Source organism: the organism of the source record quoted next, unplaced genomic scaffold, assembly GCF_019419815.1.
Source record: "Pyrus x bretschneideri cultivar Hongxiangsu unplaced genomic scaffold, Pyrus_bretschneideri_v1 Contig27, whole genome shotgun sequence".
Lineage (NCBI taxonomy): Eukaryota > Viridiplantae > Streptophyta > Magnoliopsida > Rosales > Rosaceae > Pyrus > Pyrus x bretschneideri.
The window spans coordinates 6,005,769-6,030,887 of record NW_025999579.1 but is presented as its reverse complement, the minus strand read 5'-3'; the positions used below and the strand labels follow the sequence as shown (position 1 = coordinate 6,030,887).

The following is a 25,119-nucleotide window of genomic DNA, read 5'->3' as shown; positions in this document are numbered from 1 at the left end:
CTTGTGATCAACAATACAGTAAGTAATTAAACGCGTAATAACAATTTTTAGGTGCATTGTTATTCATCACCCTTAAGTGATGTTAATGATCAGTTTTCTAAACTTATCTAAAGATAATAAATAAAATGATGGACAAAAATATTCGGTAACAATTTCTTCACTAACACACACACACATATATATATATATATATATATATTGCATGTTGAGATTTTACTAATCACTAATTGACACGTGAAACATAGTACTTACAAATATTAAAAAGGGGGATGAGACATACATGGGTTGTAAAATCAAAAGTTTGTGAAACCCATCAATACCTTTTGAATAAAATGAGAGGTAAAAAACTTTTGTTGGGTTTACAGGAAAATGTGGGTGACAAAGCGTCAAATTATGGATTATTATTAGGGGAGATTTATGGACATGTTCAGACAAGATTGGAGTTGTGCCTCAATGGTGGTCCACACCACTATGATGGTGATGGACTTAAACCCAGTAGCGAAAGTGGAGGAGAGAAAAGAGGTGGACTTAAAACCTAGGAGTGCAAAAGAGATCGACTTATTATTATCATTGGGTGGAAGACTCAAGAGAGAAAAGAGGGAATCTTAGAGTCTTCAAAATTTAATCTAATATTATTATTTAAAGATGGGAGAGTTGAAAAGTATTATAAACATTTAAGAACGAGGGAGTTTCGAATCGGGGTTGCATAAGTGAAAATTTATCATTTTATCTACTAGAATATTAGAACACATACAATTCAATATTTAATTAAGAATAATGTTATGGAAATCAAATTCTACCTTATTTACAAACCAAGTAATGTGTCATCAATATGAAATAAGCATTTTAATCAATACTTAAGTAATAACTCAATCATCAACAATCACATCATTCGGTTTACAAAATTTAGTTTAAAAATTTGGCCTACCTAATATTACCCTTTAGTTACATACCTAGTTGAGTGTTTGAGACGTAACAAGTTTTGTCTAAAAAATAGATATCTCTTCTCTTGGTACGTGTCCATGTTTAATATGTTTTAAAGCACTTTATGCAAAACTTTTATTTTAAATGTAAAAGAACACTATCAACAAGGCCTCTTAAACGAAGTTAGACTCCAACTCGCAACTCACAGACTTAAAGTGAAATCCAAACCATAAAATTCTCAAGTGACCAATAGCTCATTTATCAATCACTTTGTGTATTTTAATTGCTCATCTAGTCATAACATGTGATTTAAGAGAGAAATGCCGACATGTCTCTCATATTTTCCTTTCCATGTCTCTTCCCTCAGCTGACCAATAATCAAATCAAAAGCTTTACTATTTTCTTGTATCGTTCTTTCTAACAATTAATCGAACGTGGTTTAACGCCTTTTCGTGTTACCCTACAAGTTTAACCATTTGGCTAAATTAGATTAATTATTCCCATGGTAACAGGGTAAGCTAAAGACAGCTTCATGGTAAAAAAATTCGGATTTAAACTCTGGTAGTGAAGTTTATTAGGATTCAAGCACAAATTAATATTTCTATAAGTCTCGTTCACATTCCCACCCCAACCACCCCATCTTTTTTCCAGATTGCTTACCTGCTTCTCTGCATCCCCTCCCTCCCCCTCTCTTTTTCTCTCTCTAGACATTCGACCTGCCTCCTCCTCCCTCTCTCTCTCTCTCTAGCTTTTCAGCTTCCCTTCGTTGTTCGTATCATTGTTAATGAGCAAATCCCCAGAAACAAACCTTTGAGATATGCCTGCTACTCTATTCATCTTTCTTGGTTTTAGTTCTTGCAAAATTAACAAACAAGCAGTTCAATTAAAGTTCCACGTAAGAAAGAATAACTAAGATTTTCAGTGATACTTGGATTGGCTAGTGCTGAAATAAAAAAATCCAGTCGAACTGATGGACAAAAGAGTTTTGAATGAAATCGAAATTGAAGCATGGAGCAAAGAATTCATAGCCTTGGATGAATGAGATTTTTTTTTTTTCCTTTTTGGTTATGAAGACGGAATGGGTTAACGGATAAATAACGGAAATGTTAAATTGAGCATGAATTCTAACAGACTTCACCACGAAGGTTTAAATTCAAATTTTTTACCACAAGAACTATCTTCTGATTACCTATCACTATAAGGACCATTAATCCAATTCATCCCGAGCATTTTTATTGCTTGGGGTAAGCTCAAGTTGAAATAGATATTGACACATTTTAATAAAAAGTCTGCTAACCATGTTTGGAGTGATTAACTTTTGCTCTTCATTTTTTTCTATATTTTCCAAAGAACAGGATCAAGAGACAAATGTTTTGACAAATTTTTTTTTACATTTAGCCATTTTAGATTTTTCAACGGCCAATGACTTATTCAGAGTGACGTGGAGGCTTTTAGTCATTAAATGACATGAACAATGACACAGATTATAACTAATATAATAAATAATAAAGATTAAAACTTAAAATGAATAAAAACTGTGATTAATCGTATCATGTTGAGTAGTTTCTTGTTTGCTATTTAATGGTTGCAAAAAATTGGCTACTCAGTATTATAGTCTGGTGGTATTCCTCTTCACTTGTAAGTGAGAGGTCTTAGTTCTGAAGATGAACTATTCCCTCTCCCCAATGTAAAATATATCGTTGTACTCATAAAAAAATGATTGCAAAAAATTAAAGTTGGGAGGAAAACAGAAGTGTTAAACTCTGCAAATAGTTTATATTCTTGTTTGGATTTCATATTAGCCCTGTTTTTATTTTCATCGCAGACAAATAATATTTATATAGCCTACGTTAAGAAGTATTCACTGCATCAAAGACAAAGATGAATTTCGTCAATGGCATTGCAGACCTTTTTGTTGGTGTTGGAGAGTTGCTAACCTAAACGACAAAGGGGGAAGATGGAGGCTAGATCTATTTTAACTTCACAAAATTCCCTTATCAAAATATTTTATTTGACGGTTATTTTCATTGTCACATCATTTAGTACTCATCTTAACTTTTAATTAAAAGCGTTAAATGTAAATAGATCCAAGGGCTTATAAAGTGTAGTATTATTTGACAAATGTTTGTCCTTTGATCTTATCTCATATCCCAATACCTTATTTTATGAGTGCTACTATGTCCACTCATAGTCTTATATTTTTCCAATCAACTTGTATTGCTAAAATATCCCTAACAATTTTAAGTCCTAAATAAAATAAATATAAAGGATGATTGAATATTGAAGATTTTACAAAAATGGATAAGCCATGAACATCCCCGTACAACCCAGTTGAAAGCAATCACAACTAGACACCACATATGATGGCGGCAACTCCTTTTCTCTTTGCCGCTAAGAAAGTTATCTTCCTTTCTTTTTCTTCTCCTTTTTATGTTCCCCTCTATCCTTTTCTTTCTCCCTCTACCAGATCTAAATTTAAGATTCATATCTATTTATTATTGAATTTCAATTTAGAATTAAGGATTGAAAAGTAGGGAGAAAAGAAGAGGTAGATTTTTTTTTTTTTTTTTTGGGGGGGGGCGGGGGGGGGGGGGGGGTGGGGGGGGAGGGGGAGGGGACAGAAGAGAGAGAAGATGGAGGGAGACTAAAGAATTGGAAAGAGTTGAGTGATTGAGAGACAAAATGGAAAGGTTTGATTCGTTTCTCATTTTAAGTTTTTTTTTTTTTTTTTAACATAGAATATATAAGAGGATTAATTTTTAACAGAGTTTTTTAAGTCTGCTTACATAATGTTTAATTTGATATTAGAATTTTCATTCAAACGTGAGCGAAAAAAATAAGACTATGAAATGAGCATATCAGCACTTTTTTTTATTTACATTTAGAGGTAAATGTATATTTTTACGTTTATTTTTTTGCCGTAGTATGCAAGGTGAAGGTTTTATAAATCATTTCACTTACGAGTCTCATGCAATTTTACACCAATTCTAACTTGCAAGGGCCCAAGGGATTGAAAAAGGACCAACGGAGTCTGAAACAACTCAATGGCGAGTGACCCAAATCCTTGTACCCCATGAATAATTTTCCACCCGGCCCGCTTTAGACAACATTTACCTTGGGTTTGCCCAAAGGAATAGGATTCTTTGTACTCTTATTCTCCTTCCCTGTCCTCGTCTCCTTGCCTTACACATTTTCCATTTTTGTGTGTTTCTCTCTATAAAAAAAAAATAATAATAATAATATAAGATGTTGACGTAGCTTAATTCTGATATTTTAAATAGGAGGAATGGGGAGAGAAAAACAGAGGGGAGAGAATCCTACTCCTTGCCGAAATGTTGTTTTACCCCTATTTGTCATGCGATTGTCAATTTACCTACCAATACGTGATAGTTTAGAGATAAAACGACAATTTGCTGTTCACATAACGTTACCTCTTAATTGTCACACGATTGTCAGTTTACCATGCACTTAATTAGGAAGTGCACTTTTGGTCACCACCCTATTTATTGCCATTATATGAGTTTAAATTTTAAAATTTGTGTCTATTCGTTACACAGATTTCAAAGTTTAAACTCATTTAACGACGATAAATAGAATGATGAGCATCACCATCACTTGAGCGTGGTGAGCAAAAATATTCCTCTTATTTATGTCTCACACTGTACCAAAATATCCTACATGTGATGGGTTAGAGGTAAAATGACAATTTACATTTGACTTATGTAAAATTCAAATTACTATCATAACATGATGTAAATGCGAACTTATCTGTTGAAATAGACTAAGGATTTTCTCATGAACCCCAATAAAATGAAACTTTATGGGGAGCATCTTTGCTTGTCATCTTAAATTATGGTGTATACACATCATACATCTCATTATTCACCACGTACCATTTCACCTAATCACTGTCAACTTTCATATTAAATGTTCATTTTTAAATTTTGAAAGAAAAAAAAATCATGATTAGATAAAAAGACACGTGACGAATAATGAAACGTACAATGAAATACACCAAAGTTATCGCAAGTGTCCCGTGTTATAAAATTACCCCCAGGTATCCATGGTATATTTTCTAAGTCGCGTCAACGGTTATAAGAGAGTACCTCTCCAGATCCAGAGTGTATTGAACTCTCTCATAAATGTGGGTAAAGCCCCCAAGTAAACGTCAATAGCAATTTATTATAATTTAGGAGCATGAGCATATAAAAATGCATCAAGTATCCATCCATCCATTCATTTCAACCCCAACAATGCTTCTAAGTTCTACTTCTATGTTCATCGTCATTCGAATTTAAAACCTCTTTCAAAACATTTCTTTTAGCAAACCCTCACTCAAAATATTTTGAAAGAAAAATCCGCTAGACTAAGAGCCAGTTGGTTCAAAATGCGTATAAAACACACAAAGCTTGATGATTAAATACAAAGAAACAAGATCAATACCAAATCAACCATAGATTATAATAGACAAGCTAATTACACAATTAATACAAGATTAAAATTATAATTGAGTGCACACACTTTATTAATCTAATCACTCACTCATACAAATAAATAAATTTTTTTAAAAAAAACAGCTTAATCAGCATCAGTATAGATGTGAACTCCAATGGCAATAAGGAAGATGGTGATGAGGCCAAAGTAGATGACTGCGTGTACCAGAATGGAAGCGCCGCTGGTCTCCATGTTCCCGAACTCCACCAACCTCCCATGTCCGGGTATCTGAAACAAAAGCCCGGGTGTCAATAGCACAAACAGCATCACCGCTATCACCACCGGACCCCAGTCTGCCATTTTTGCCCCTGCTCTCCTCTGCAAAACCAGAACAACGACGAGGAGAAGAAGGATAAAGTAAAAGATGGGTTTCGAAGATCTGAGAGGAAGGTGGGTGGGTTTTGGAAGTTTTTGAAGAAATTTGAGGGTGGGAACATAAATGCACTGGCAGGCACCATGTGTTTTTCTCGTGAAAATGGACGAGTAAGGATCTTGACTGTTGGATTTCGACGGCCGTGATCTTCTTGAGGAGGATGAGGATGAAAAAAGTTGGCGACCATTTTACTGGGACTAATAATTTGTTCCACTAAATTCATCAAATCACCTGATTCGTGCTATTGAAATATTAAAATTATTATAACTTTTAAAAAGGAGTTTTACATTTGTAGTGGTTAGATCAAATTTTAAAAATCTAAATTTATTAATTTGATGAATTTGATGGAATGAATCGGGTGAAGGTCTCTTTCCTTATCTGTGCTTTTAAATTTTACAAAGTAAATTGCTTTTTTAGAATTTGTCGTCACACGGCATATTGGTACACATTTCTGGACAAAAGAAATTAATGTCAATCAATTTTAGGAGTGGGCATGTCCACCAATTTTTGAGGTTAGAGGAGATTTTTTTTATGTTTTCGGTACACAAAGACGTACGTTATATATTATTATACAAATGAAAAAAAATTTCTTTTTCAAGTATCTTTTCACTTATATAATAATATATAATGTATGTGTCAATATACCACTTACACTAAATGATATCTCGAGGTTTAGATCATAAAAAGTGTTTTTTTTGTTTAAAAATTGGGTTGAACAAAGTAAAAGATTGTCCAGTTATTATTTTTGGGTGTAAACAGAATCGTCCAATACAAAACACCTTAATCAAAATTTTAAAAAATCATAATTTAAAATATTTCTTTTTTTTTTTAATTTAACAAATCTATTGTTTGATAAAAAAAATAAAAAATGAAAAAACCTATGCCCTAGTAGACTCGTATGTTCGGATTTACCCCTTTCCTTGTTAGGAAAACAAAAAACAAAAAAAACAAAAAAGTGTTTCGTTTTTGTTAATTTTACTTTTGAATTGGGTATTTAGGCTTGCCTTGACGTGTGCATACAAGTTGGGTCTTGACCTAATAACGGTTTATGATCCAACGATAGTTCTACTTTCTGTTTAAAAATAAATAAATAAAATGAAGTTTTAACGAAAAGCCCATGGTACTGCTCATTTTAACGAAAAATCACATTTTTACACTAAAAAGTCAACCCTGGTACTATTCACTTTACCCTTTATTTTGTCTTTATAGTTAAAACTCAAAGTTTTCAAACCATTTTCATTAGTTTTCCTTAAATAAAACTCCCCACTTCCTCTTCACTTACAAGCAAGATGTCTTAAGTTCAAATCTCGTGAATGGCGAATTCGATATCAAATTAGGTTGCCTGTTGTGTGGCTTAACCGAACTCACTCCTCCCCTTAATGTAAAATATATCGTTGTATTAAAAAAAATTAAAAATTAAAAAATTGTGCCCATTTGAAAGATTCAACTACAAAATCAATTAGCAATATAAGGAGTAACTCAACTACTTATAAATTCATGCAAAGTATCTTCTCTTATCGATGTGAAATTCATTCTCAATAGAGCATCACCATTGACTAAATAAAAAATCTATCATTTAGTAGAAAAATAAAGATTAATTAAGATTGGCCGTTTTTCTATCATAAGGAGTTCACATAAAAATATTTACGATCTAATAATATTCTTCTACTCATTTACTCCTTAGTCTAAAGGTCTAAATATATCACTGTGTACAAATATATAACTTTGTTTTCTGCCTCATTTTCTTACCAATATTTCTTCTTAACTAACGGTGCTCTATGGATTTATAGCTTAATTTGAGCATTTGCATCTCAAATCTTGGCTTAAAATGCATAGTAAAAGAAAGAAAACTAAGGCTAACCAGTTCAACTCCAATCAAGACATGAACAAGAAATTCCAAATCAAGAGAAAGTAAAATTTTGAAGATACACAAATACTGAGGAGGAAAAATGAAAGAAAAATATAATATGAAATGCCGGTCTCTATACAACTTGTTGATTTTTCGTTAAAACTCAAGGCCAGCAGGTCTTGAGCTCGACTAGCACCCGGATGAATCAGCCTGTGTGGATTTGGACTCCCACTGCCAAAATGAGGATGGTGAAGATGCCAAAGAAAATAAGAGTGTGAACCAAAATTGCTTTGCCATTTGTGGTGAAGCTTCCAAACTCTACATGCCTGGAATTTCCTGGTATTTGGAACAATAGGCCAGGAGAGAGCAGTATGAACAACAACCACCCCATTAAAATTGGTGCCCAATCTAACATTTTTGTTACGTGCTTGTTGAAATAATTGGTAAAATGAAATTTGAATACTCTAATCCACAGGAACATGAGTTTTATACAACACGTTTTAAAGAAAAGTGGATTCCTATGAACAATTTAAGCTCCAATCATGCTAGCTTTAACCCTTTAATTCTCTTTTATTTTTTGTTGGAATTTCATTCATAAATGCTATCTATTCTCGACGCTCTAAAATAAGCACAGCTATCCCGATCTGGCTTTTCAGGCTAACCATTTAAGGATGTCATTCTGTACTTTATATGTGTAAAAATACAAAACAAAACTTTTATAAAATTCAGTGCATAATGACATTTTTCAGGTGCGATAACATCCACTAATCCACGTAAATTTCGCTATTGCTTTTCGTAATGATTAATTTGGTTTCAAGATCATGACAGGTTGCAGGATAGTATAGCATATCCAAATAAATCCAAAGCCTCCTGAGGTAAATAATTAGGGCATCTTTTGCTTTTATACATTTCAGTTTTTGAATTATAAATCCAACACCACTACATTCTTGTAGGGAAGTTATATATAGAATCTTGAACATTAAGGGCAAAATTCGCACGCAATGGGCCTTTTCTTTTCTATAAACAAATGCATCATTGATGCTTTGCACAAACCTTACCATTAGAATTTAGAATCTGATTATCAAATCATAATTTGTTAATAGTTGTGTTATCCATACACCCATTTTAAATATTTCATACTCTCTTTTTTCGACCGATGAATTGAAAATTATTAAAAGACAAATATTAATAGGAGATGTGTGGATAGCATCACCCTTCGCTAAAAGTCCTAACTTGTTTTTAGTTAGTACAAAATTGACTTCATAATCCAGTAAATAATGTCTTCAACTAACCACAATCATAAATAGGCAATATAAATCTTTTGCATAAAATCAATAGACTTAGTTAAGAACATTGTCGATGCAAATTTCCGCCGTCTCTTACTTTGACCAAAATGCACCTGCAAAATAATCAACACATTTGAACAAAGATCTAAGCCTTATGCGCCCACGAGGTGGGGGATTTGGCTAATGGATCTCTGATACCTAAGGTAATTTCTCTAAAAAGAGTATTGTTTAGAGCTTTTATGGCTAGCAAAAGTTTACCGAAATTTGGTAGAATTGGAGATATATATAGGGGGAGAAAGCCAGCCATAGTGTTAGGGTTTTACCTTGCACATGGCGGCATCTTATTGCCCAATGTTTATGGAGATAATATTCTCAAGATATTAAATAGGAAATAATATCTTGAGATAATAGTGTAAATATTCTCTAATATCTTGATATATTGGCCAATGGTTATGGAGATATTAAATTGGGAATATTATCAAGATATTAAATAGGAAATAATATCTTGAGATATAATGGCGTAAATATCTTTAATTGATTTAAATAGGGATTACTTACTTGAATGTAGTCAATCTTCAATTGGGAATGTATTACAGATAGGATTTGGATAATTAATTCTTATGTTTAATATTTTTATTTTTACTTTTCCTTGCCATGGGCAGATGAGATGTGGGTAGTCGTATTCAGTTGCTTGGATCTTCAAGGGTGCTAAGCTGTGCGTGGGATTATTTGATAAGCTTGCCCATTTAATGAGGGCAATTATGTTTTTCTTGAGCAAAAGTTCACATGTCGCCTCTAGGATTTTTGAGATTATTTTAGACTCCACAAACATGCTTTATTGCTGAAGGAAGAGCAGCAAGTTTTGATAAAAAAAAAAACTAATTAAAAATGGACACGTGTCCATTTGTTTTTAGTGATGTTGATTCGAGTTTTCAATTTTTTACTTGTTTGACCACGTATTCATTTGTAATTGACAACTTGTCTATTTCAGCACGATTTGCTGTTCTTCTTTCAACAATCAAGCATTAGTCCTTAGTTCAACTAAACACCACAAACAAAAAAATAATGACTTGAAACAACAAACTCTCTATGAACAGGCGCGAACCGGTGTAAAGGCATGAAATGGTGGCCTTGATCCCAAGCCTCAAGCGCGCATGTTTTCAATTCTTCTTAAACTTACAATAATTTATGTTTAATAGATTAGAAGATTTAAAAAAACGATATTTTGCATCTAACTTCGCCACATAACAATTAGATTGAGTTGCTGCAATTTATTACGCGAGAACATAAAGATTACCATTTTGCATAAATAGATTTTCTAGTGTAACATATCCTGTAAGATTATTAAGTATAACATGGTATTTAGTAAAAATGTAGGATCAATGTCATAGTTGAACATAACCAAGCATACCAAGTAGTTAAGGGCGTGCTTATTCACTTTTTAGGCATGAGAATGATGCTTAGTTGTTCATGTATGAGGTAAACAACCATCTTAATATTGATACGTGGTTAAAATTAAGTATGACACATTAATTTTATGCGAGATCCACTTATATTTTCATTCCTTAATCCTTAGGCATTAATAAATTCACAATACGTTAAGATTGGGATGAAAACACATACTTCACGAGCCTAAACTGGAGGCTCGTAACTAAAGTACAAGTGCTTTCTAAATAAAACAAGGTTTTTTTTCATTACAAATAATATGACTATTCTATGCTACCAGACCGCATTTAAACTCGACACTCAATTAAAAAAGGCTTAATTGGATTAATAGTTCTCGTGGTGATATAATAGTTGGAAGATAGCCCTTATGGTAAATAAAACTAGGATTTAAGTCTCTGTGATAAAGTCTGTTAGAATTTATGCCAAAAATTAAAAAATTCCGTTAACTCTTTGTTAATTGTTAGCACACGAAGCTCACATATGAGACTAAAAATATAAGGTTAGCCTCACATGTAAGCCTCATGTGCTAACAATTAATGGAGAGTTCCGTTTTAGCCTAATATGTGCGGCTTATACGCTAACAATTAACCGAAAGTTGAAGGAATTTTCAATTTTGAACCTAAATTCTAACAGACTTCACCACAAAACTTAAATTCTAGGCTTTTTTTACCTCAGAGGTTACTTTCTAACTATCATATCCCTACAGGACTAATAATCCAATTAGACCGTTAAAGAAACATAATATGTTACCTGTGCGGTTAGATTGTAAGAGATTTGACAGATATCTAATTAACCAAATCTAGTATGAACATAAAAAGACTGGAAAGCCCTCCCACAACGGCCGCTGCAAAGATTGTACATTTCCTCAAATTCGAAGGCCAAATCCGTAAATCAACCGCAAACGAATTTTGGAGGGCTTGAAAAAAAAGCGCCAGTAAATTGGAGGTAATTGAAATTTTCTGTTAGAAAATCGTCGACGTGGGCGGGTTCGATTGGCCGGTCGTCTCATCTTTTCAGCTTATTGGAAACTTTCTCTCTCTCCCTGCCTCCCTCCCTCTCTGGGTCTCATTCATTCTCGCCGGTCGGTGTATTTTCCCGGAAAATTTCACGGTTTTCTGACCAGACTCCCCGACCGCGAGCGTTTCTTTTTCCCGGGAAAATTCTCGAAGCATCGCCTCCAATTCCAATAGAGTCGCTCGTTAGCTTCGATTTCCTTGGCCTTGGACCTGGGATAGGATGTGACTCAATCAGATTGTGAATTTTCGTTCAGGTTTTCGGATTCTGATTCTTAAGCAGTCTTGAATTTCCATTGTAGTGGAGGAGGAAGAGGAGGAGGAGGTTTTGTTCCGGGTCCGGTGAGTTTCTGTTTCTGTTTCTGTTTGGTTGCCGAGAAAATGGAAGAAAATTGAATAAAAGAATCCCATATTTTTATCGTTTATTTGGTTGGAATGTTTGGCAATGGAGAAAACGAGCTGAAAATCGAAGATTGAGGAATTTCTATCTTGGGAATGAATAAAATTTGGAAATTAAATTCGTGAATTGCTTTGAATTTTGAATAATTAATTTTGGTGCAGGGATTTGAAGAGGGAGAATATAAAGGTGTTTGATTGAAGGCGACGATGGCTAGTCAAGGCGGTTCTTCGAGGAGAAGTCTGTCATTGACGAACACATCGTTGCAGGACAAGAAGAAACCCTCTGATGCTAGTAACGGAGCCCCTGATTCTGCCCGAAAATCTTTCACAGCTTCTCGTTCAATGTGAGTATTCGACTTTCAATATATATATATTCAATGAAATGAAATGTATATTATTTGAAAGAATTGAGGTTTTACACGAATGTGAGTTGGGTGGAAAACCCCATGATTGTGTAAATGTAAAACAGTAAAATTTTATGAAGGTTGATTTCGATGTACTGATTAGAAGTTGGGTATCGGTAGATATTGAGAGTGAATCGGTTTATGCTGTAGAGGACAGCTAAATCAATAGGCATAGGCATGTTCTGTTTGAAATTTTGTGCATTGGAATGAAAGTGACAATAGTCTCTTATCTGTTTGCATTTGGGGGCAGGGGGCTAACTGGAGAGCGTACAGTGAAACGGTTGCGGCTATCAAAGGCTCTGACGGTACCTGAAAATACCAGTGTTCAAGAAGCTTGTCGTCGGATGGCTGCTCGTAGAGTCGATGCTTTGTTGTTGACGGACTCTAATGCATTGCTATGTGGAATACTTACGGACAAGGTATGACTTTGAACTCAGTGTCGCATTTTTCAAGAAAATACCTTCATAGAAAAACAAAGAACACAATATTTGAACTCAATGTTGCATTGTTTTCTTATGCATCTATTTCTTTATTTGGTTGAAGGATATAGCGACAAGGGTTATTTCTCGTGAGCTTGATCTTGAAGAAACCCTTGTTTCTAAAGTTATGACAAGGAACCCAATATTTGTTCTTTCAGACACTCTTGCTGTTGAGGCCCTTCAGAAAATGGTGCAAGGTTAGTATTAAATGAGAGGCAAATTTACTTCTTGGCATACGATCTTATTGTGGCTTGCTCTTTCTACATGATGATTTCTGCATTTACAGGGAAATTCAGACATTTGCCCGTTGTGGAGAATGGAGAGGTCATTGCTTTACTTGATATAGCAAAGTGTTTATATGATGCCATTGCTCGAATGGAAAGAGCAGCTGAAAAGGGAAAGGCTATTGCTGCTGCTGTGGAAGGTGTTGAAAAACATTGGGGCACATCTAGCTCTGGTTAGTAGAGAGTTTAGTGTTTTCTTTAGAACTTTATGTCAGAGTGTTAAGATATATTTGCAGTTTTGGACGAATATCTGTGTTTTTTTTTGGTAGACTTGCGTGATGACGAGTAGTCAGTTTTCTGAAAAAACAATATTAACTTAATGCTATTTTTTTCATTTTTGGAGATGCAGGTTCCAATACATTCGTTGAGACACTTCGAGAGCGTTTGTTTAGACCATCCTTGTCAACAATCATTCTGGAGAGTACAAAGTAGGTAATATTTTTATGTCTGTTGTTTTATGTGGCCACACGATTATAAAATTTACCAGTTTTGATTTAACAGAGGTTTGTCTTTCAGGGTTTTAATAGTTTCACCAACAGATACAGTTTTGATGACAACAAAGAAGATGCAGGAAATGCGAGTAAGCTCAGCAGTCGTGATGATTGACAACAAGCCAAGAGGAATTCTTACGTGAGTTTATTGTCTTAAGTTTTTTAAAGTAACAAAACTACATTTTTAACTTTTTCACAGTACTTCTATCCTTTTTTAGTCGCTGTGATAATCTTATTGTTTCATAGATAAGTTGGATTCTAATCTGCGCTTTTGGTTCTTGTCAGCTCAAAAGATATCTTAATGCGCGTAATATCACAAAATCTTCCTCCGAAGACCACTCTTGTAGGGAAGGTACACGTCTCTATCAGTTCGGAAATCTTGTCCTTAGGGCCATTTTAATGAAAACTGCAAATGTATCCCTCTGTCCTTGTCTTATCTGGCCAGAAGTTGTAACATCTGCTAATTCCAAGAAGCTCTTCATTTTATGCTTGTATAATGGAAGGAATACAAATAATCCAACCATCTCAGCATTCTTTTGATTTGATTAATAGGTCATGACTCCAAATCCAGAATGTGCTACAGTTGATACACCAATCCTCGATGCGTTGCATACCATGCATGATGGAAAGTTTTTACACATTCCTGTTCTCGACAGAGGTAAGATACAGATAGTAAGGGTAATGTGTTTTGCTTTGTCAAGTAATATAAGACTTATAGTCTATGATAATTATTGAATACCGGGATGCAGATGGAGCTGTAGTTGCCGTTGTTGATGTACTTCATATCACTCATGCTGCTGTGGCCACTGTAAGTCTAGTCCTTACCTACTGTTGATTATTACAATTTTTTGTTGCCTATTGTACATTTTTGTCGTTCCTGCTGTGGCCGCTGTTTGCTTTACACAATATTCGTTGCTAACCAGGTTGGAAATACTGCTGGAGTGAGTAATGAGGCCGCAACCAATATGATGCAAAAGTTTTGGGATTCTGCCATGGCCTTGAGTCCCAATGATGATGACGATGAGTCTCGGAGGTTATATATCTATATATGCATATGTTATGGATATTAAACATCAAAAGTTTTGACTGTTTTTTAAGTTTATACGTACTTATGCATTATAATTGCCATTTCAGTGAAAATTCGTTGAAACTGGCTTCTGAGAGCGCGGTGACAGGGAGATCACTTCCCTTTCCGCCGTCCAATTTTCCAAATACGTTTGCTTTCAAACTTCAAGATAAAAGGGGTCGAATGCATAGATTCACTTGCAGTATGCTCCTTGTTCTAATTACTCATCAAATTAGTGTGCCAAATTTAGCTCTTAACTGAGTTTTCTTTCCTCTTCAGATATTCAGAATTTGACAGAACTTATAACCTCCATCATTCAGAGGATGGGAGATGACATTGACCGCAACAACCTTCCTCAAATTTTGGTATTTCGTAGATTACAATCGTAAACATTTTTTATCTGTTTTTCAGTCTGGCGCTAGAGTTCCCTCATCCTAATCGTATTATTTTAATTGGTGTTGCATTCTGTAGTATGAAGATGAAGACCGTGATAAAGTTATATTGGCATCAGATAGTGATCTTGTAGCGGCTGTGGATCATGCAAAGCAAGTTGGTTGGAAGGTATGATATATCTGTCTACATTTGCTAGATGCTTATAGAGGAGAAATACAGTGAAGTTTCCAACGGAATTTGATCTTAGTTTTCGGTTATAGATTTTCCTGTACTCTACTTATTCCTACCCGAGACTCAAATTCTAGACTATGATCCCGAAATTATGTCATCTGGGACAATAATATACGTTTGTGATTCGTCATAGCAAGAAGTATGTGATGAGCTCAGGCTGACATTGAAATGATCAACTCTGCAGGGTTTGAGACTGCATTTGGATTATTCAGGAACACGCAATCGCCAGCGAAGGGGTTCAGCTGCAGGAAATGTGGATTATGCATATGCAGATTCTGCATGGGCATCAGCATACAATGCTGCGGCAGCTGGGGCTGCTCTTGCTGTTGGCTTAGGCGTTTTAGCGTACCTGAAGAGATCCGGTAACTGAGTGATTCATTTTTCTGTTTTGAAGCCTACAGAGATTTTCCTAGAGCAGCAGAAACACTCTTCCTGGGACCTCATTGAATTTGGCTGGGAGGGCAAAATCTGTGCTTCATACGTGCTTTTTATAGAAACTATACAACATACACAAGTGAAATTCACTTCTCCCTTTGCTGATTATTGATCGATGACATGTGTGACGTTTTTTTTCCTCCTACACATATTCGCGCAGATTCATGAACTTGTGTTAAAAAAAAGAAAAAAAAAGAACTAAACATTGCCACATGAAATGTACAAGTTTTTGGATTCGGGGAAATTGGATTCTTGATTTTCTCCTGTCAAACAGCTCAAAGAGTGCCATGTTGTTGTGAAGACTGTCGTTTTAGGAACTTTTGTTTTGGTTGTCTATGATTGACATGATACATAACACGAGAGCTGTTACTGGCACTAAGAGCCGTCAAGCGCTCTCATACATAGAAGAATAAAAGAAGAGTGCACGACGATTAGTTTGGTCTGGCGTGCTGCTGATAGCAATTTCTTGTGATGTTTAAGAAGACATTATTTAACTTCACTTATGAACATTTTCCAATACAAATTTAAAACTCAACGTCGTCTTGTACATAAACTCGTAATCTTAAGATGCCGTTCTCATAACTTGTTTACATTATTTTCCAAACACAGAGCTAGAGTTTTCTACAAAGCCTAAATGTATGGCCTGCCGGCGTTGTAATCCGGTTGTGTGCAAGAGAAAAGAAAGTGAAACAATTTGTAGTGATTGAGAGTTAGTCAATCAAAGAGCTTACGAGAGTTCCTCAATGGGATTTGGGTTGAAAGTAGCAAATGCTAGTAACTCCTCATTACGCTCAAACTTTGCCATGTCTTGCTCTTCCAACGTCACAAAGGCCTCAATCCCATCCCCACTTCTGGTATCCAGTAGAATACTGACATTCTTCCCCGCCCGGCTGCCGATCCTCGCCCACACCGGCTTTCCCCACCCAAAGTCCACTTCGTATATCGGAAGCCTACACCAGCTGCTACATATATATTTAGCTGTGCCGCTCCCAGACAATTCCTTAGCCTTCTTCATGTGTTGCTGAATGCTCAAGCACCATTCTTTGCCTCTAAACTTGCTCGCATATGTATTGCAGAATTCAGCCAAAGCCTCTTTCATTTGTCCCACGAAGCCAGGCAGCTCTATCTCACCATCCTCCTCTAGTTTTGGGACTGGAAAGAACCAAGCCAAATTTCCTACAAAATTTTCCTGCATGGGAGGGACGAGCCTCGAACGCAAGTTGATATTTTGGCAAAGGACTGCTCGTCCACCAGAGGTTGAGCTTGCACACTTAAATAGTAGTGCAGTCACAACCTCTACCTTTGTAGGGTTATGCACTTTCTGAGCAACAATGGCCTTGAGGGCGGCAATTTTTAGGGCATCAAATACAAACCTTCTTGTGGCAAGCTTCCCTTTATCATTAACATGTTCCTTACCAATCGGTATGTCGTCCTGTGGGAACATTGAGGTTATATCGAATAGAGGGATCACATGTTCACCTGAGTTTGAAGCCATGGCAGCCCAGTCTTTGATGAAGGTGATCAGGGTGGCGGCATCGCCAAGTTTGTGTGACATGCACATGCTTATTGCCATTCCTCCACACTCAAAGTAGCTAACCTGAACGGCCAGTAAAGTGCTCAGATTTGTGTCCTCCCATTGCAAATTGTCTGCAAATAGAAGGTCTAATGTTTCATTGTCAGGATTTCGAAGAACTTCTGACAACTTGGCATGGATTTTCGCTTCCAAATATGTCACTCCCTCATCAGTACAGTCAATATATTTTGCATCTACGACCCTTCCAGCAAATGGGTAGTACAAGGCTAGTGTTTCCGACAGAGACTTCTTGAGCAGATTGGATTTTTCAACAGCACATGCGCCAGCCGCAGGGTTGTAGAAAAGAACCACCGGCACGTACATACGACCAGCCATCTTATCAAAGTAGCAGAAGTTGAAAGTTCTTAGGTGAGATGGAGTTGGAGAGGAGGGTTTGATGATTTCTCTAGATACTATTTCGAGTTCCATGTCTTGGAATTTCGACAAGAAGGAAGAAGGAGAAGAAGAAGAAACCCTAAAGATTCCGAAACTCAGAGGTGAATTCCAATGAATTCATCGCACCGCATATTTTGATGTTGGTGTTTTTCTACACGACCTAACCGCGTTTTCCTGGTGACAAGTCATCCATCAATCTTGACTAACTTATAATTAATTATTTTCTCCTGTTCTCTTGTGGAAAAGTTCGCAGTCAGTGTTGTATACACCAGTCAAGCTAGTTGAATTTTCAAATCTGCTGCACTGACAGAGCCAGTTAAGGCCTAGGAGGGTTTTACGACCGAGAAGATATTTCAACAAGACTACCAGATGAAGTAATCTAAATTTTTGAAATTTCATGTAACGATGAAAAATTATTATAATTTTTAAAAAATCAAAACAAATGAGTCATTGAATAAAATTTTAAAGGTTCGGATCATTTGATATGATAGCTTTGGTGGAAGATATCAAGGATGATTTCTTCTCTTTATGACCCATCTCCCAATTTGCTCAGAGGTTTCAACACTTAATTTCATTATTTGCCTCTTAATCAAATAAAAAATATTTAACCTTATGTCCCCATACTCGTATTCAATTACTTTTATTCAAATTCGCATCAAGATGTATAGGCATGATTGTTTTTCGTCATTGTTGAAAAGTGTCACCTACTATAATGTAATTCATTAAAACATAATAATATTAAGGTTGTAAACTAAGAATATATTTGATACTTAAGATTATTTTTTAAGTAAATTTTATATGTAAACTCAAGTTATCATTATTTTATAGTTACTTAAAGTTGACCCTCCTTAACAAAATTTTTGGCTCCACCATGTGCAAGTCTTATATCAACTCTTCCTGCTGAACTCTACTTGCATCCCTTCCCAAATCTAGTCTATACATGCGGAATTATCATCAAATATTATTGTTGGGACGTCAAGGACCGACAATAATCCACAAGTGGGTCAAATATACTAGGCAACTTCTCTAAGCCATGTACACTCACGCGCGGCCTCATAGAGGGTGAGTATCTTGGCATGGTTCGAAGACGTAGCAATTAAAATCTTCTTAGTAAACCTCTAAGAAATTGTAGTTTCACTAACAGTAAAGACATAACTCATTTAAAAGATTTATTCTGTATAGATCGGATAAGTATCAGTATCAGCATAACCAACAAAACAAAAATCAACTTGAGGATCAAGAGGAGCGGCGGCAACACTCAAAGTTGAATGGCGACAAAACAAGCCGAAAAACAGATCCACTCATACGACGAAAGTTAGAGGGACTGCAAGTCCTAATTTCTTAACAACTCATCATCATAATATGATTTAATGACATAATAATTAAATTCATAATGCTCTAGTGGAGTTAGATAATATAAAAAGTTATATGCTTTTAGTTGATTAGCAAATAAAGGTAATTGCTTTCATTTTAGCCGTAGAAAGATAATTTTATTGAACTAGGGGATCTTCCAATCGTATCCGTTCATCATATATCGTGCAGTCATTTTTCATTAAATACTATTTATGTTCAATTTTAAATAAAATAATTTTTTACTGCACGATATACGATGAACGAACACAAGTGGAGAATCCCAACAAAGAGAATTCAGAAAAGATCCTCATTCTTGAATTAGTAGCCAATGCAAACCAACGGCCAATCATAGTGGTCTTACAAGCAAATTGTAGATCTCCTCTTTCGTATTTTCATCGTCTGGCAACGTAGTAGAGTGTGGAACACTCAACACTTTTTTTTACCTAGTGATGAATCAGCAACAAGGGCTAAACTATTATAAGAAATATTGTGGGATTAAAGAATAAATAATAAATATTATCAGTGACACATCCTGATCTGGAATGTCCATTAAGACTCTGAATCGAGCTGTATTGGTCGACACCTGAAAGGTGATGAATCCATAAAGTGTAGTGATGTGAAAAATGTGAATAAATTTAAACCTAAAAGTGCCTAAATACAAGAGTGCGTAGTGAGCGGGAATGAACTCATTTCACACGTGATGTCAGAACATAAATAAAGTACAGCAAGATAGGATAAGGATTATACCCTTAAGGGTAGCCACCTATACTGAGATTTGCCAAGAATCCTCATCGATACAAAAGTTCAGCAGCTAAAACCTGGATGGATGAAAAACAAGGGTGAATGGCCCTGAAATAAAGTTTTAATAAAAACCTTTCAAAATGTTATAAAACATATATAGTTTCCAAAAAAATAATACTACGTATAAGTATAAAATCAAATGCAAATCAACAACAATTCCAAAAATATGCCAATCACAATATCTCAACAATAGCATAATAAAATCAGATGATCATCGATTTATGCTAGCACACAAGTCGGAGTTGCCTAATGCAACTTGTATGACAGGACTGGGTGTAATCATAATACACGCTTTAGTGCTACAATCACATGAAGACTAGCGTTATTCGCGGTCACATATAAGTCGGAGTTGCCTATTGCAACATGTATGACATGACTGGCACCTACTTGGATCCAAGGCACGGATGTGAACATACACATGAAAGACTGGCCCTGGCCCTGGATAAGCACTAACACCAGGTGGAGCAAACGATAAGCAGATAACACAAATATAGTCATGCCACAGTGATTTGATAGTTCTAATCAACATACTAACATTCATAGCCGTGGATATACTTATGGCATCAAAGATTATAAGCATACTTATGCATCCTGTAGGATGTAGCATATTCCATAATTTCTAGTCAATATAACATTCATCAAAGCCGTAACTTGGATTAAGGCATCCTACAGGATCCGGAATAATTTCATAAATTCCGTCATTTCACTAATTCTTATAAATTTTAGTCTAATCCAAGCATACGTAAGAAATTCCTTTTCAAATGCATAAATGGAAACCATCAAACACACACACACACACACACACACACACACACATACTATAAAAAGGAAAAGACCCATTCACTTGAAGTCCACGTTACAACTCCATAGCACGAATATCGAGGCGTCACAAACGATCCTCGCCTAGAACAAATATCAAATCATGTCTCAGAATTCTTATTGATAGAACACATAACTTACATAAAACACATCTCCAATGACGTTCTAAAATGATTTGTAACCCATTGACCAAAAGTCAACCGTCGGTCAAAGGTCGACGGCAGGGTCCACAACCCTACGTAACTCTATCCAGAAGATCTGCACCTTGGATTTCCAATCCGTAACTTCCTCAGAGTTTCAATAAGCTTTTAGAACAACACTCTAAAGTTTTGAAACGATCCAACGGTCGAATCTCCGCCAATCGTTAAAATTAAGTGGCGGCCAAAGCTTAGATTTACAAACTTTGATAACCCATCCGAGAAGATCCATACATCAGATTCCCGTTCCGTCAGTTCTTAATATCCTTAAATATTATTTACTATTACGTATTAAAGTTTGGTGACGATCCAATGGTCGGATCGTCGAATCATATAATAGCCAAGTAGTGGCCTTTAACGAAAATATAACCAAACAATGGAATTTCGTCAATCAAATGTCTAATATGGAATTAGGGCACCAATTTTAGCATAGGGATGCCAAGTGGTGTCTCTGTCCATGCGCCACCCCGACTTGCCAAAAAATTCAACTATTTCCAAAAATTTTCAAATTTTACAGGAATGATCTCAACAAGTAGAGCAAGTTTTATACATGTGACCAAGTCCAATTTGGCCATAGAATGCCCCAAATCATTCTCAAACCGCTGGAAACCCTTGAATTAGGTGTTCTTGATTCGTCGAATCCGAGGCTCCGCCACCTCCAAACTTGTTTAGGGTTTGTTCTTAGGCTCAAGGGAAGGCTAATGGTGGTGGTGGTCGAAGGAATCGCCTTCAGAAATGATAGATCTCCCCCGATCTCCTTATGCCGCCACTAGTGCTATCCCCACGAAACCAAGATGAAAAATCGTTGGGTTTAGGGTGGAACTTGAAGAAGGAAGGTTGTGGAGTTGGTTTTGGGTAGTGGCGACGATCATTTCACCTGGAAAACCTCAGAACCAGCGTCAAGGTGTCTAGGAACCGTGTCGGGTCGGTAAGGAGGAATCAGGTCAGGGGGATCCGATACTACCTCACTCTTTCCCCTCCTTTCTCTCCTCTCCCATTGGTCATCTCCTCACCTCCATATTCTGGTTGGTCTATCCACCCTCATTTTCTCTCATCCGATTGGGCAGCAGCCCCATTTGCTTTCTCCATTGTTTCCTATGTCCATTACTTTTCGTTCCCTTATTTCTGACAAAATAATTTTAAAATAATAATATAATAATTATGAGAATTATATAAAATAAAAAATTGTAATGGATTTATAGTTTCGTAAAACCCCTATCGTAACTTAGGTTTCAATTCGGATTACGCTTACACGATCGTCCTGTCGAGAACGTTGAGAGTACAGTAAAATAATAACTCGTACGCATCACAAAAGGCGATCAACAAAAATCAACAATCTAGTCTCAAGGGCATTTTCGTTAATTCACTAATTTAAAAATTAATAAAAATATAAAATTAGGGACGGGTTGTCACAATCTATCCACCTTAAAAAAAACATTTCGTCCCCGAAATTTGAAATCACTTGTTATACAAAAGTAATGAAAAGACAGCAGGAAAATAAATATGTAAAGGAAGATATCAAGTTAGAGTGGTTGCATAAAAGAGAATGTCATTTCGTCGCGATCGGAGTGCAGTGATTCCTCTTTCATGCACCTAAACTCCTACTTTCCTTCTCCTTCAACACAATACTATAATATAATACTTTTTATAAAAACATAAAGCCAAGAGTATTTATGTATGTATAATAACATCCCGTCAAAATACATATATATGTAATAACATAAAGTTAAAGGAATTGTGCTGAAATTAAAACTGAACATAGACTATTTTTCACCTATGCACTCGATGCGTTACGTACTTCGAAGATAAGCGTGTAGTATCTTTGAGTCAAGCCCAAACAATGAATAACTAATTAAATAAGTAAATACAAATGCTAATGTAGAATGACCTACTTGTCTACTTGCTTAACGAACACAACGAATAAGTTATTGATATTACGGTATGCAGCCCGCAATACCGACAATTCACTGTTGTCTTAATGAGCAAGTAACAAATCCCCGAGGATGCAATATTACCATCTTGCCCTTCATTGGAAAATACGTATAATTCGTCTGATTAGCGTCTCGACTGCGCTTATGTATTACCCTCTCAAGCAACATCATTAATACCATAAAATTTTCTGTATCGTAATCTTGATCATTCAAATACCTGGTCACAATACTCAATTGTCAATCATGTACAATGCATAAAATCTTTATACCATGGCTCAAACAGTACCATGCCCAAAAACCAAAAGTGTAACTGTAGTTACACACAACTTTGACAAAGATAAGTATATACTACTATCATGCTAAAACTATAGAACGGATAAATTAACGTATATATGATACTTCTGATATTTTTGACATTGTTCGTTACCTTGAAACTGTAAACCGGCTTTCTGGCATAAATGTATCATTCCCAGATACTAGTTCATGTGTCCGATATAAAAAATTATACCGCCTGAATACTGGTTGACAATTCTTGGATATCGGACAGTATCGTCAATTAGTAATGCCACTATAGGCTGATTACAGGCTAGAACCAGCTCGGGTAAATGGTCTCAGATGATTGGTAAGGAAATGCTCTTGTAAAGTGGTTTCAGTAATTCTAGGGAAGATGCTTACTACTTCAGGGATTCTTACTGACCGTAGGTATATAACTCGTATTCCCATGCCTATACTCATCAAAATGACGAGTATAACACCACAAAAAGCCCTGGAAACTAGTATTGGTTAGAACGTCCTAAGGCTGAAAAAGGAATTTACTAATAATCTACTTTAGGACGGGCTTAAACGTAAGTCGATTTTCCTCCTGAAGATTCGAAATTATAACTAGTGTGCTTTAGAAGATTAGTGATATCGAGGACCAAAAGTGATTTTCCCCTAGATGTTCCTTTGTCGAGTGCCACCACTTTGGTACCACATCACTTGAGATGCTTCTGGAAATTTAGACGAAAAGAAAATCTTTGCAAAGATTCCGATAGGTGGTATACTAACGGGTAATGCTAAGGAATCAAAACTATTCTTGATTTCCTAATTCGAAAATGTTGGTAGAGATAACTAGATGGTAGTGGAATTGGTGACTAAATCTTTTGTGATGCACAACTATCAATATAGTAGCCCTGCTTCAGGGCCAACAACTCATTTCCAACATGGAATCTTCCTTGGCAAGGAGGTTCTTCGTTTGTAGTCTAGGGACGTTCATTAAAACGATTTTCTAGAATGTCAATAAGTCACCCCCAAAACTTAGGAAAATCTAACGTGTTTTTCGTATTTGACGAGGCGGCAAGATTCAACATTTAGGCTCAAGAATCAAGAATGCTTACATCACGCGGGTGATAAACGCAATACTGCCCAAACTTATGCTCTGATACCAAACTGACACACCCTGACCAGGAATGTCCACTAGGACTTCGAATTGAGTTGTACTGGTCGACACCTGGAAGGTGATGAAGCCATAAAGTGTAGTGATGTGGAAAATGTGAATAAATTTAAACCTACAAGTGCCTAAATACAAGAGTGTGCGGTGAGCAAGAATGAACTCATTTCACACATGATGTTAGAGCATAAGTAAAGTACAATAAGATAGGATAAGGATTATACCCTCAAAGGTAGCTACCTGTACTGAGATTTACCAAGAACCCTTGTCAATACAAAAATTCATCAGCTAAAACCTAGAGGGGCGAAAAACAAGGGTGGGTGGGCCTAAAAATAAAGTTTTAATAAAAACTTTCAAAACGTTATAACCTCTTGCCGTAAAACATGTATAGTTTCTAGAAAATCATACTACGTTTAAGTATGAAATCAAATGTAAATCAACAATAATTCCAAAAATATGCCAATCACAATATCTGAACAATAGCATAATAAAATCAGATGCTCATCGATCTATACTAGCACACAAGTCAGAGTTACCTAATGCAACCTATACGACTGAACTGATGCTCATCAATCTATGCTAGCACACAAGTTAGAGTTACTTAATGCAACTTGTACAACAGGACTGGGTGTAATCATAATATACGCTATAGTGCTACAATCACGTGAAGACTGGCGTTATTCGCAGTCACATACGAGTTGGAGTTACCTATTGCAACCTATACAACATGACTAGCACCTACGTGGATCCAAGGCGAGCGTGCGGTGTAGATGTGAACATACACGTGAAAGACTGGCCCTGGCCTTGGGCAAGCAATAACACCGGGTGCATCAAACGATAAGCAGATAACACAAATATAGTCATGCCACAATGATTCAATAGTTCTAATCAACATACTAACATTCATAATTGTAGATATAACTATGGCATCAAAGATTATAAGCATACATGTGCATCCCGTAGGATGTAGCATATTCCATAATTTCTAGTCAATATAACATTCATCTAAGCCATAACTCAGATTACGGCATCTCGTAGGATCCAGAATAATTT

The 25,119-nt window shown here is 35.9% G+C and overlaps 3 protein-coding genes across 4 annotated transcripts; 1 reads left to right on the top strand and 2 right to left on the bottom strand.

Moving 5' to 3' along the window:
• Positions 1-5,345: 5,345 nt before the first annotated feature.
• LOC103949996 lies at positions 5,346-5,859 on the bottom strand. The gene has a single exon (XM_009361144.3). The coding sequence runs from the start codon at positions 5,716-5,718 to the stop codon at positions 5,503-5,505; it is 216 nt and encodes a 71-aa protein (XP_009359419.2). The 5' UTR covers positions 5,719-5,859; the 3' UTR covers positions 5,346-5,502.
• Positions 5,860-11,364: 5,505 nt separating this feature from the next.
• Positions 11,365-15,675, top strand: LOC103949998 (CBS domain-containing protein CBSCBSPB5). 2 transcript variants are annotated; one of them, XM_009361146.3, is made up of 15 exons: positions 11,365-11,727; positions 11,947-12,128; positions 12,439-12,607; positions 12,732-12,864; positions 12,954-13,124; positions 13,295-13,379; positions 13,468-13,581; positions 13,728-13,794; positions 13,995-14,100; positions 14,192-14,250; positions 14,366-14,475; positions 14,577-14,710; positions 14,788-14,873; positions 14,980-15,069; positions 15,317-15,675. In XM_009361146.3, exons 2-15 carry the CDS (start codon positions 11,992-11,994, stop codon positions 15,500-15,502), a joined length of 1,647 nt encoding a protein of 548 aa, XP_009359421.2. In that variant the 5' UTR covers positions 11,365-11,727; positions 11,947-11,991; the 3' UTR covers positions 15,503-15,675. The 2 variants fall into 2 exon arrangements, with proteins under 2 accessions (XP_009359421.2, XP_009359422.2); XM_009361147.3 differs by having other exon boundaries at positions 11,366-11,727; positions 13,301-13,379.
• Positions 15,676-16,294: 619 nt separating this feature from the next.
• Positions 16,295-17,476, bottom strand: LOC103949999 (tabersonine-19-hydroxy-O-acetyltransferase). The gene has a single exon (XM_009361148.3). The coding sequence runs from the start codon at positions 17,474-17,476 to the stop codon at positions 16,295-16,297; it is 1,182 nt and encodes a 393-aa protein (XP_009359423.3).
• Positions 17,477-25,119: the final 7,643 nt, after the last annotated feature.

Excerpts from the sequence above, each read along its gene's own strand:
- LOC103949996 (XM_009361144.3), bottom strand. The coding sequence starts at position 5,718 with ATGGCAGACTGGGGTCCGGTGGTGATAGCGGTGATGCTGTTTGTGCTA.
- LOC103949998 (XM_009361146.3), top strand. The coding sequence starts at position 11,992 with ATGGCTAGTCAAGGCGGTTCTTCGAGGAGAAGTCTGTCATTGACGAAC. Across the intron at positions 14,476-14,576 it reads GATGACGATGAGTCTCGGAG|TGAAAATTCGTTGAAACTGG; the intron begins GTTATATATCTA and ends TTGCCATTTCAG. Across the intron at positions 15,070-15,316 it reads CAAAGCAAGTTGGTTGGAAG|GGTTTGAGACTGCATTTGGA; the intron begins GTATGATATATC and ends TCAACTCTGCAG.
- LOC103949999 (XM_009361148.3), bottom strand. The coding sequence starts at position 17,476 with ATGGCTGGTCGTATGTACGTGCCGGTGGTTCTTTTCTACAACCCTGCG.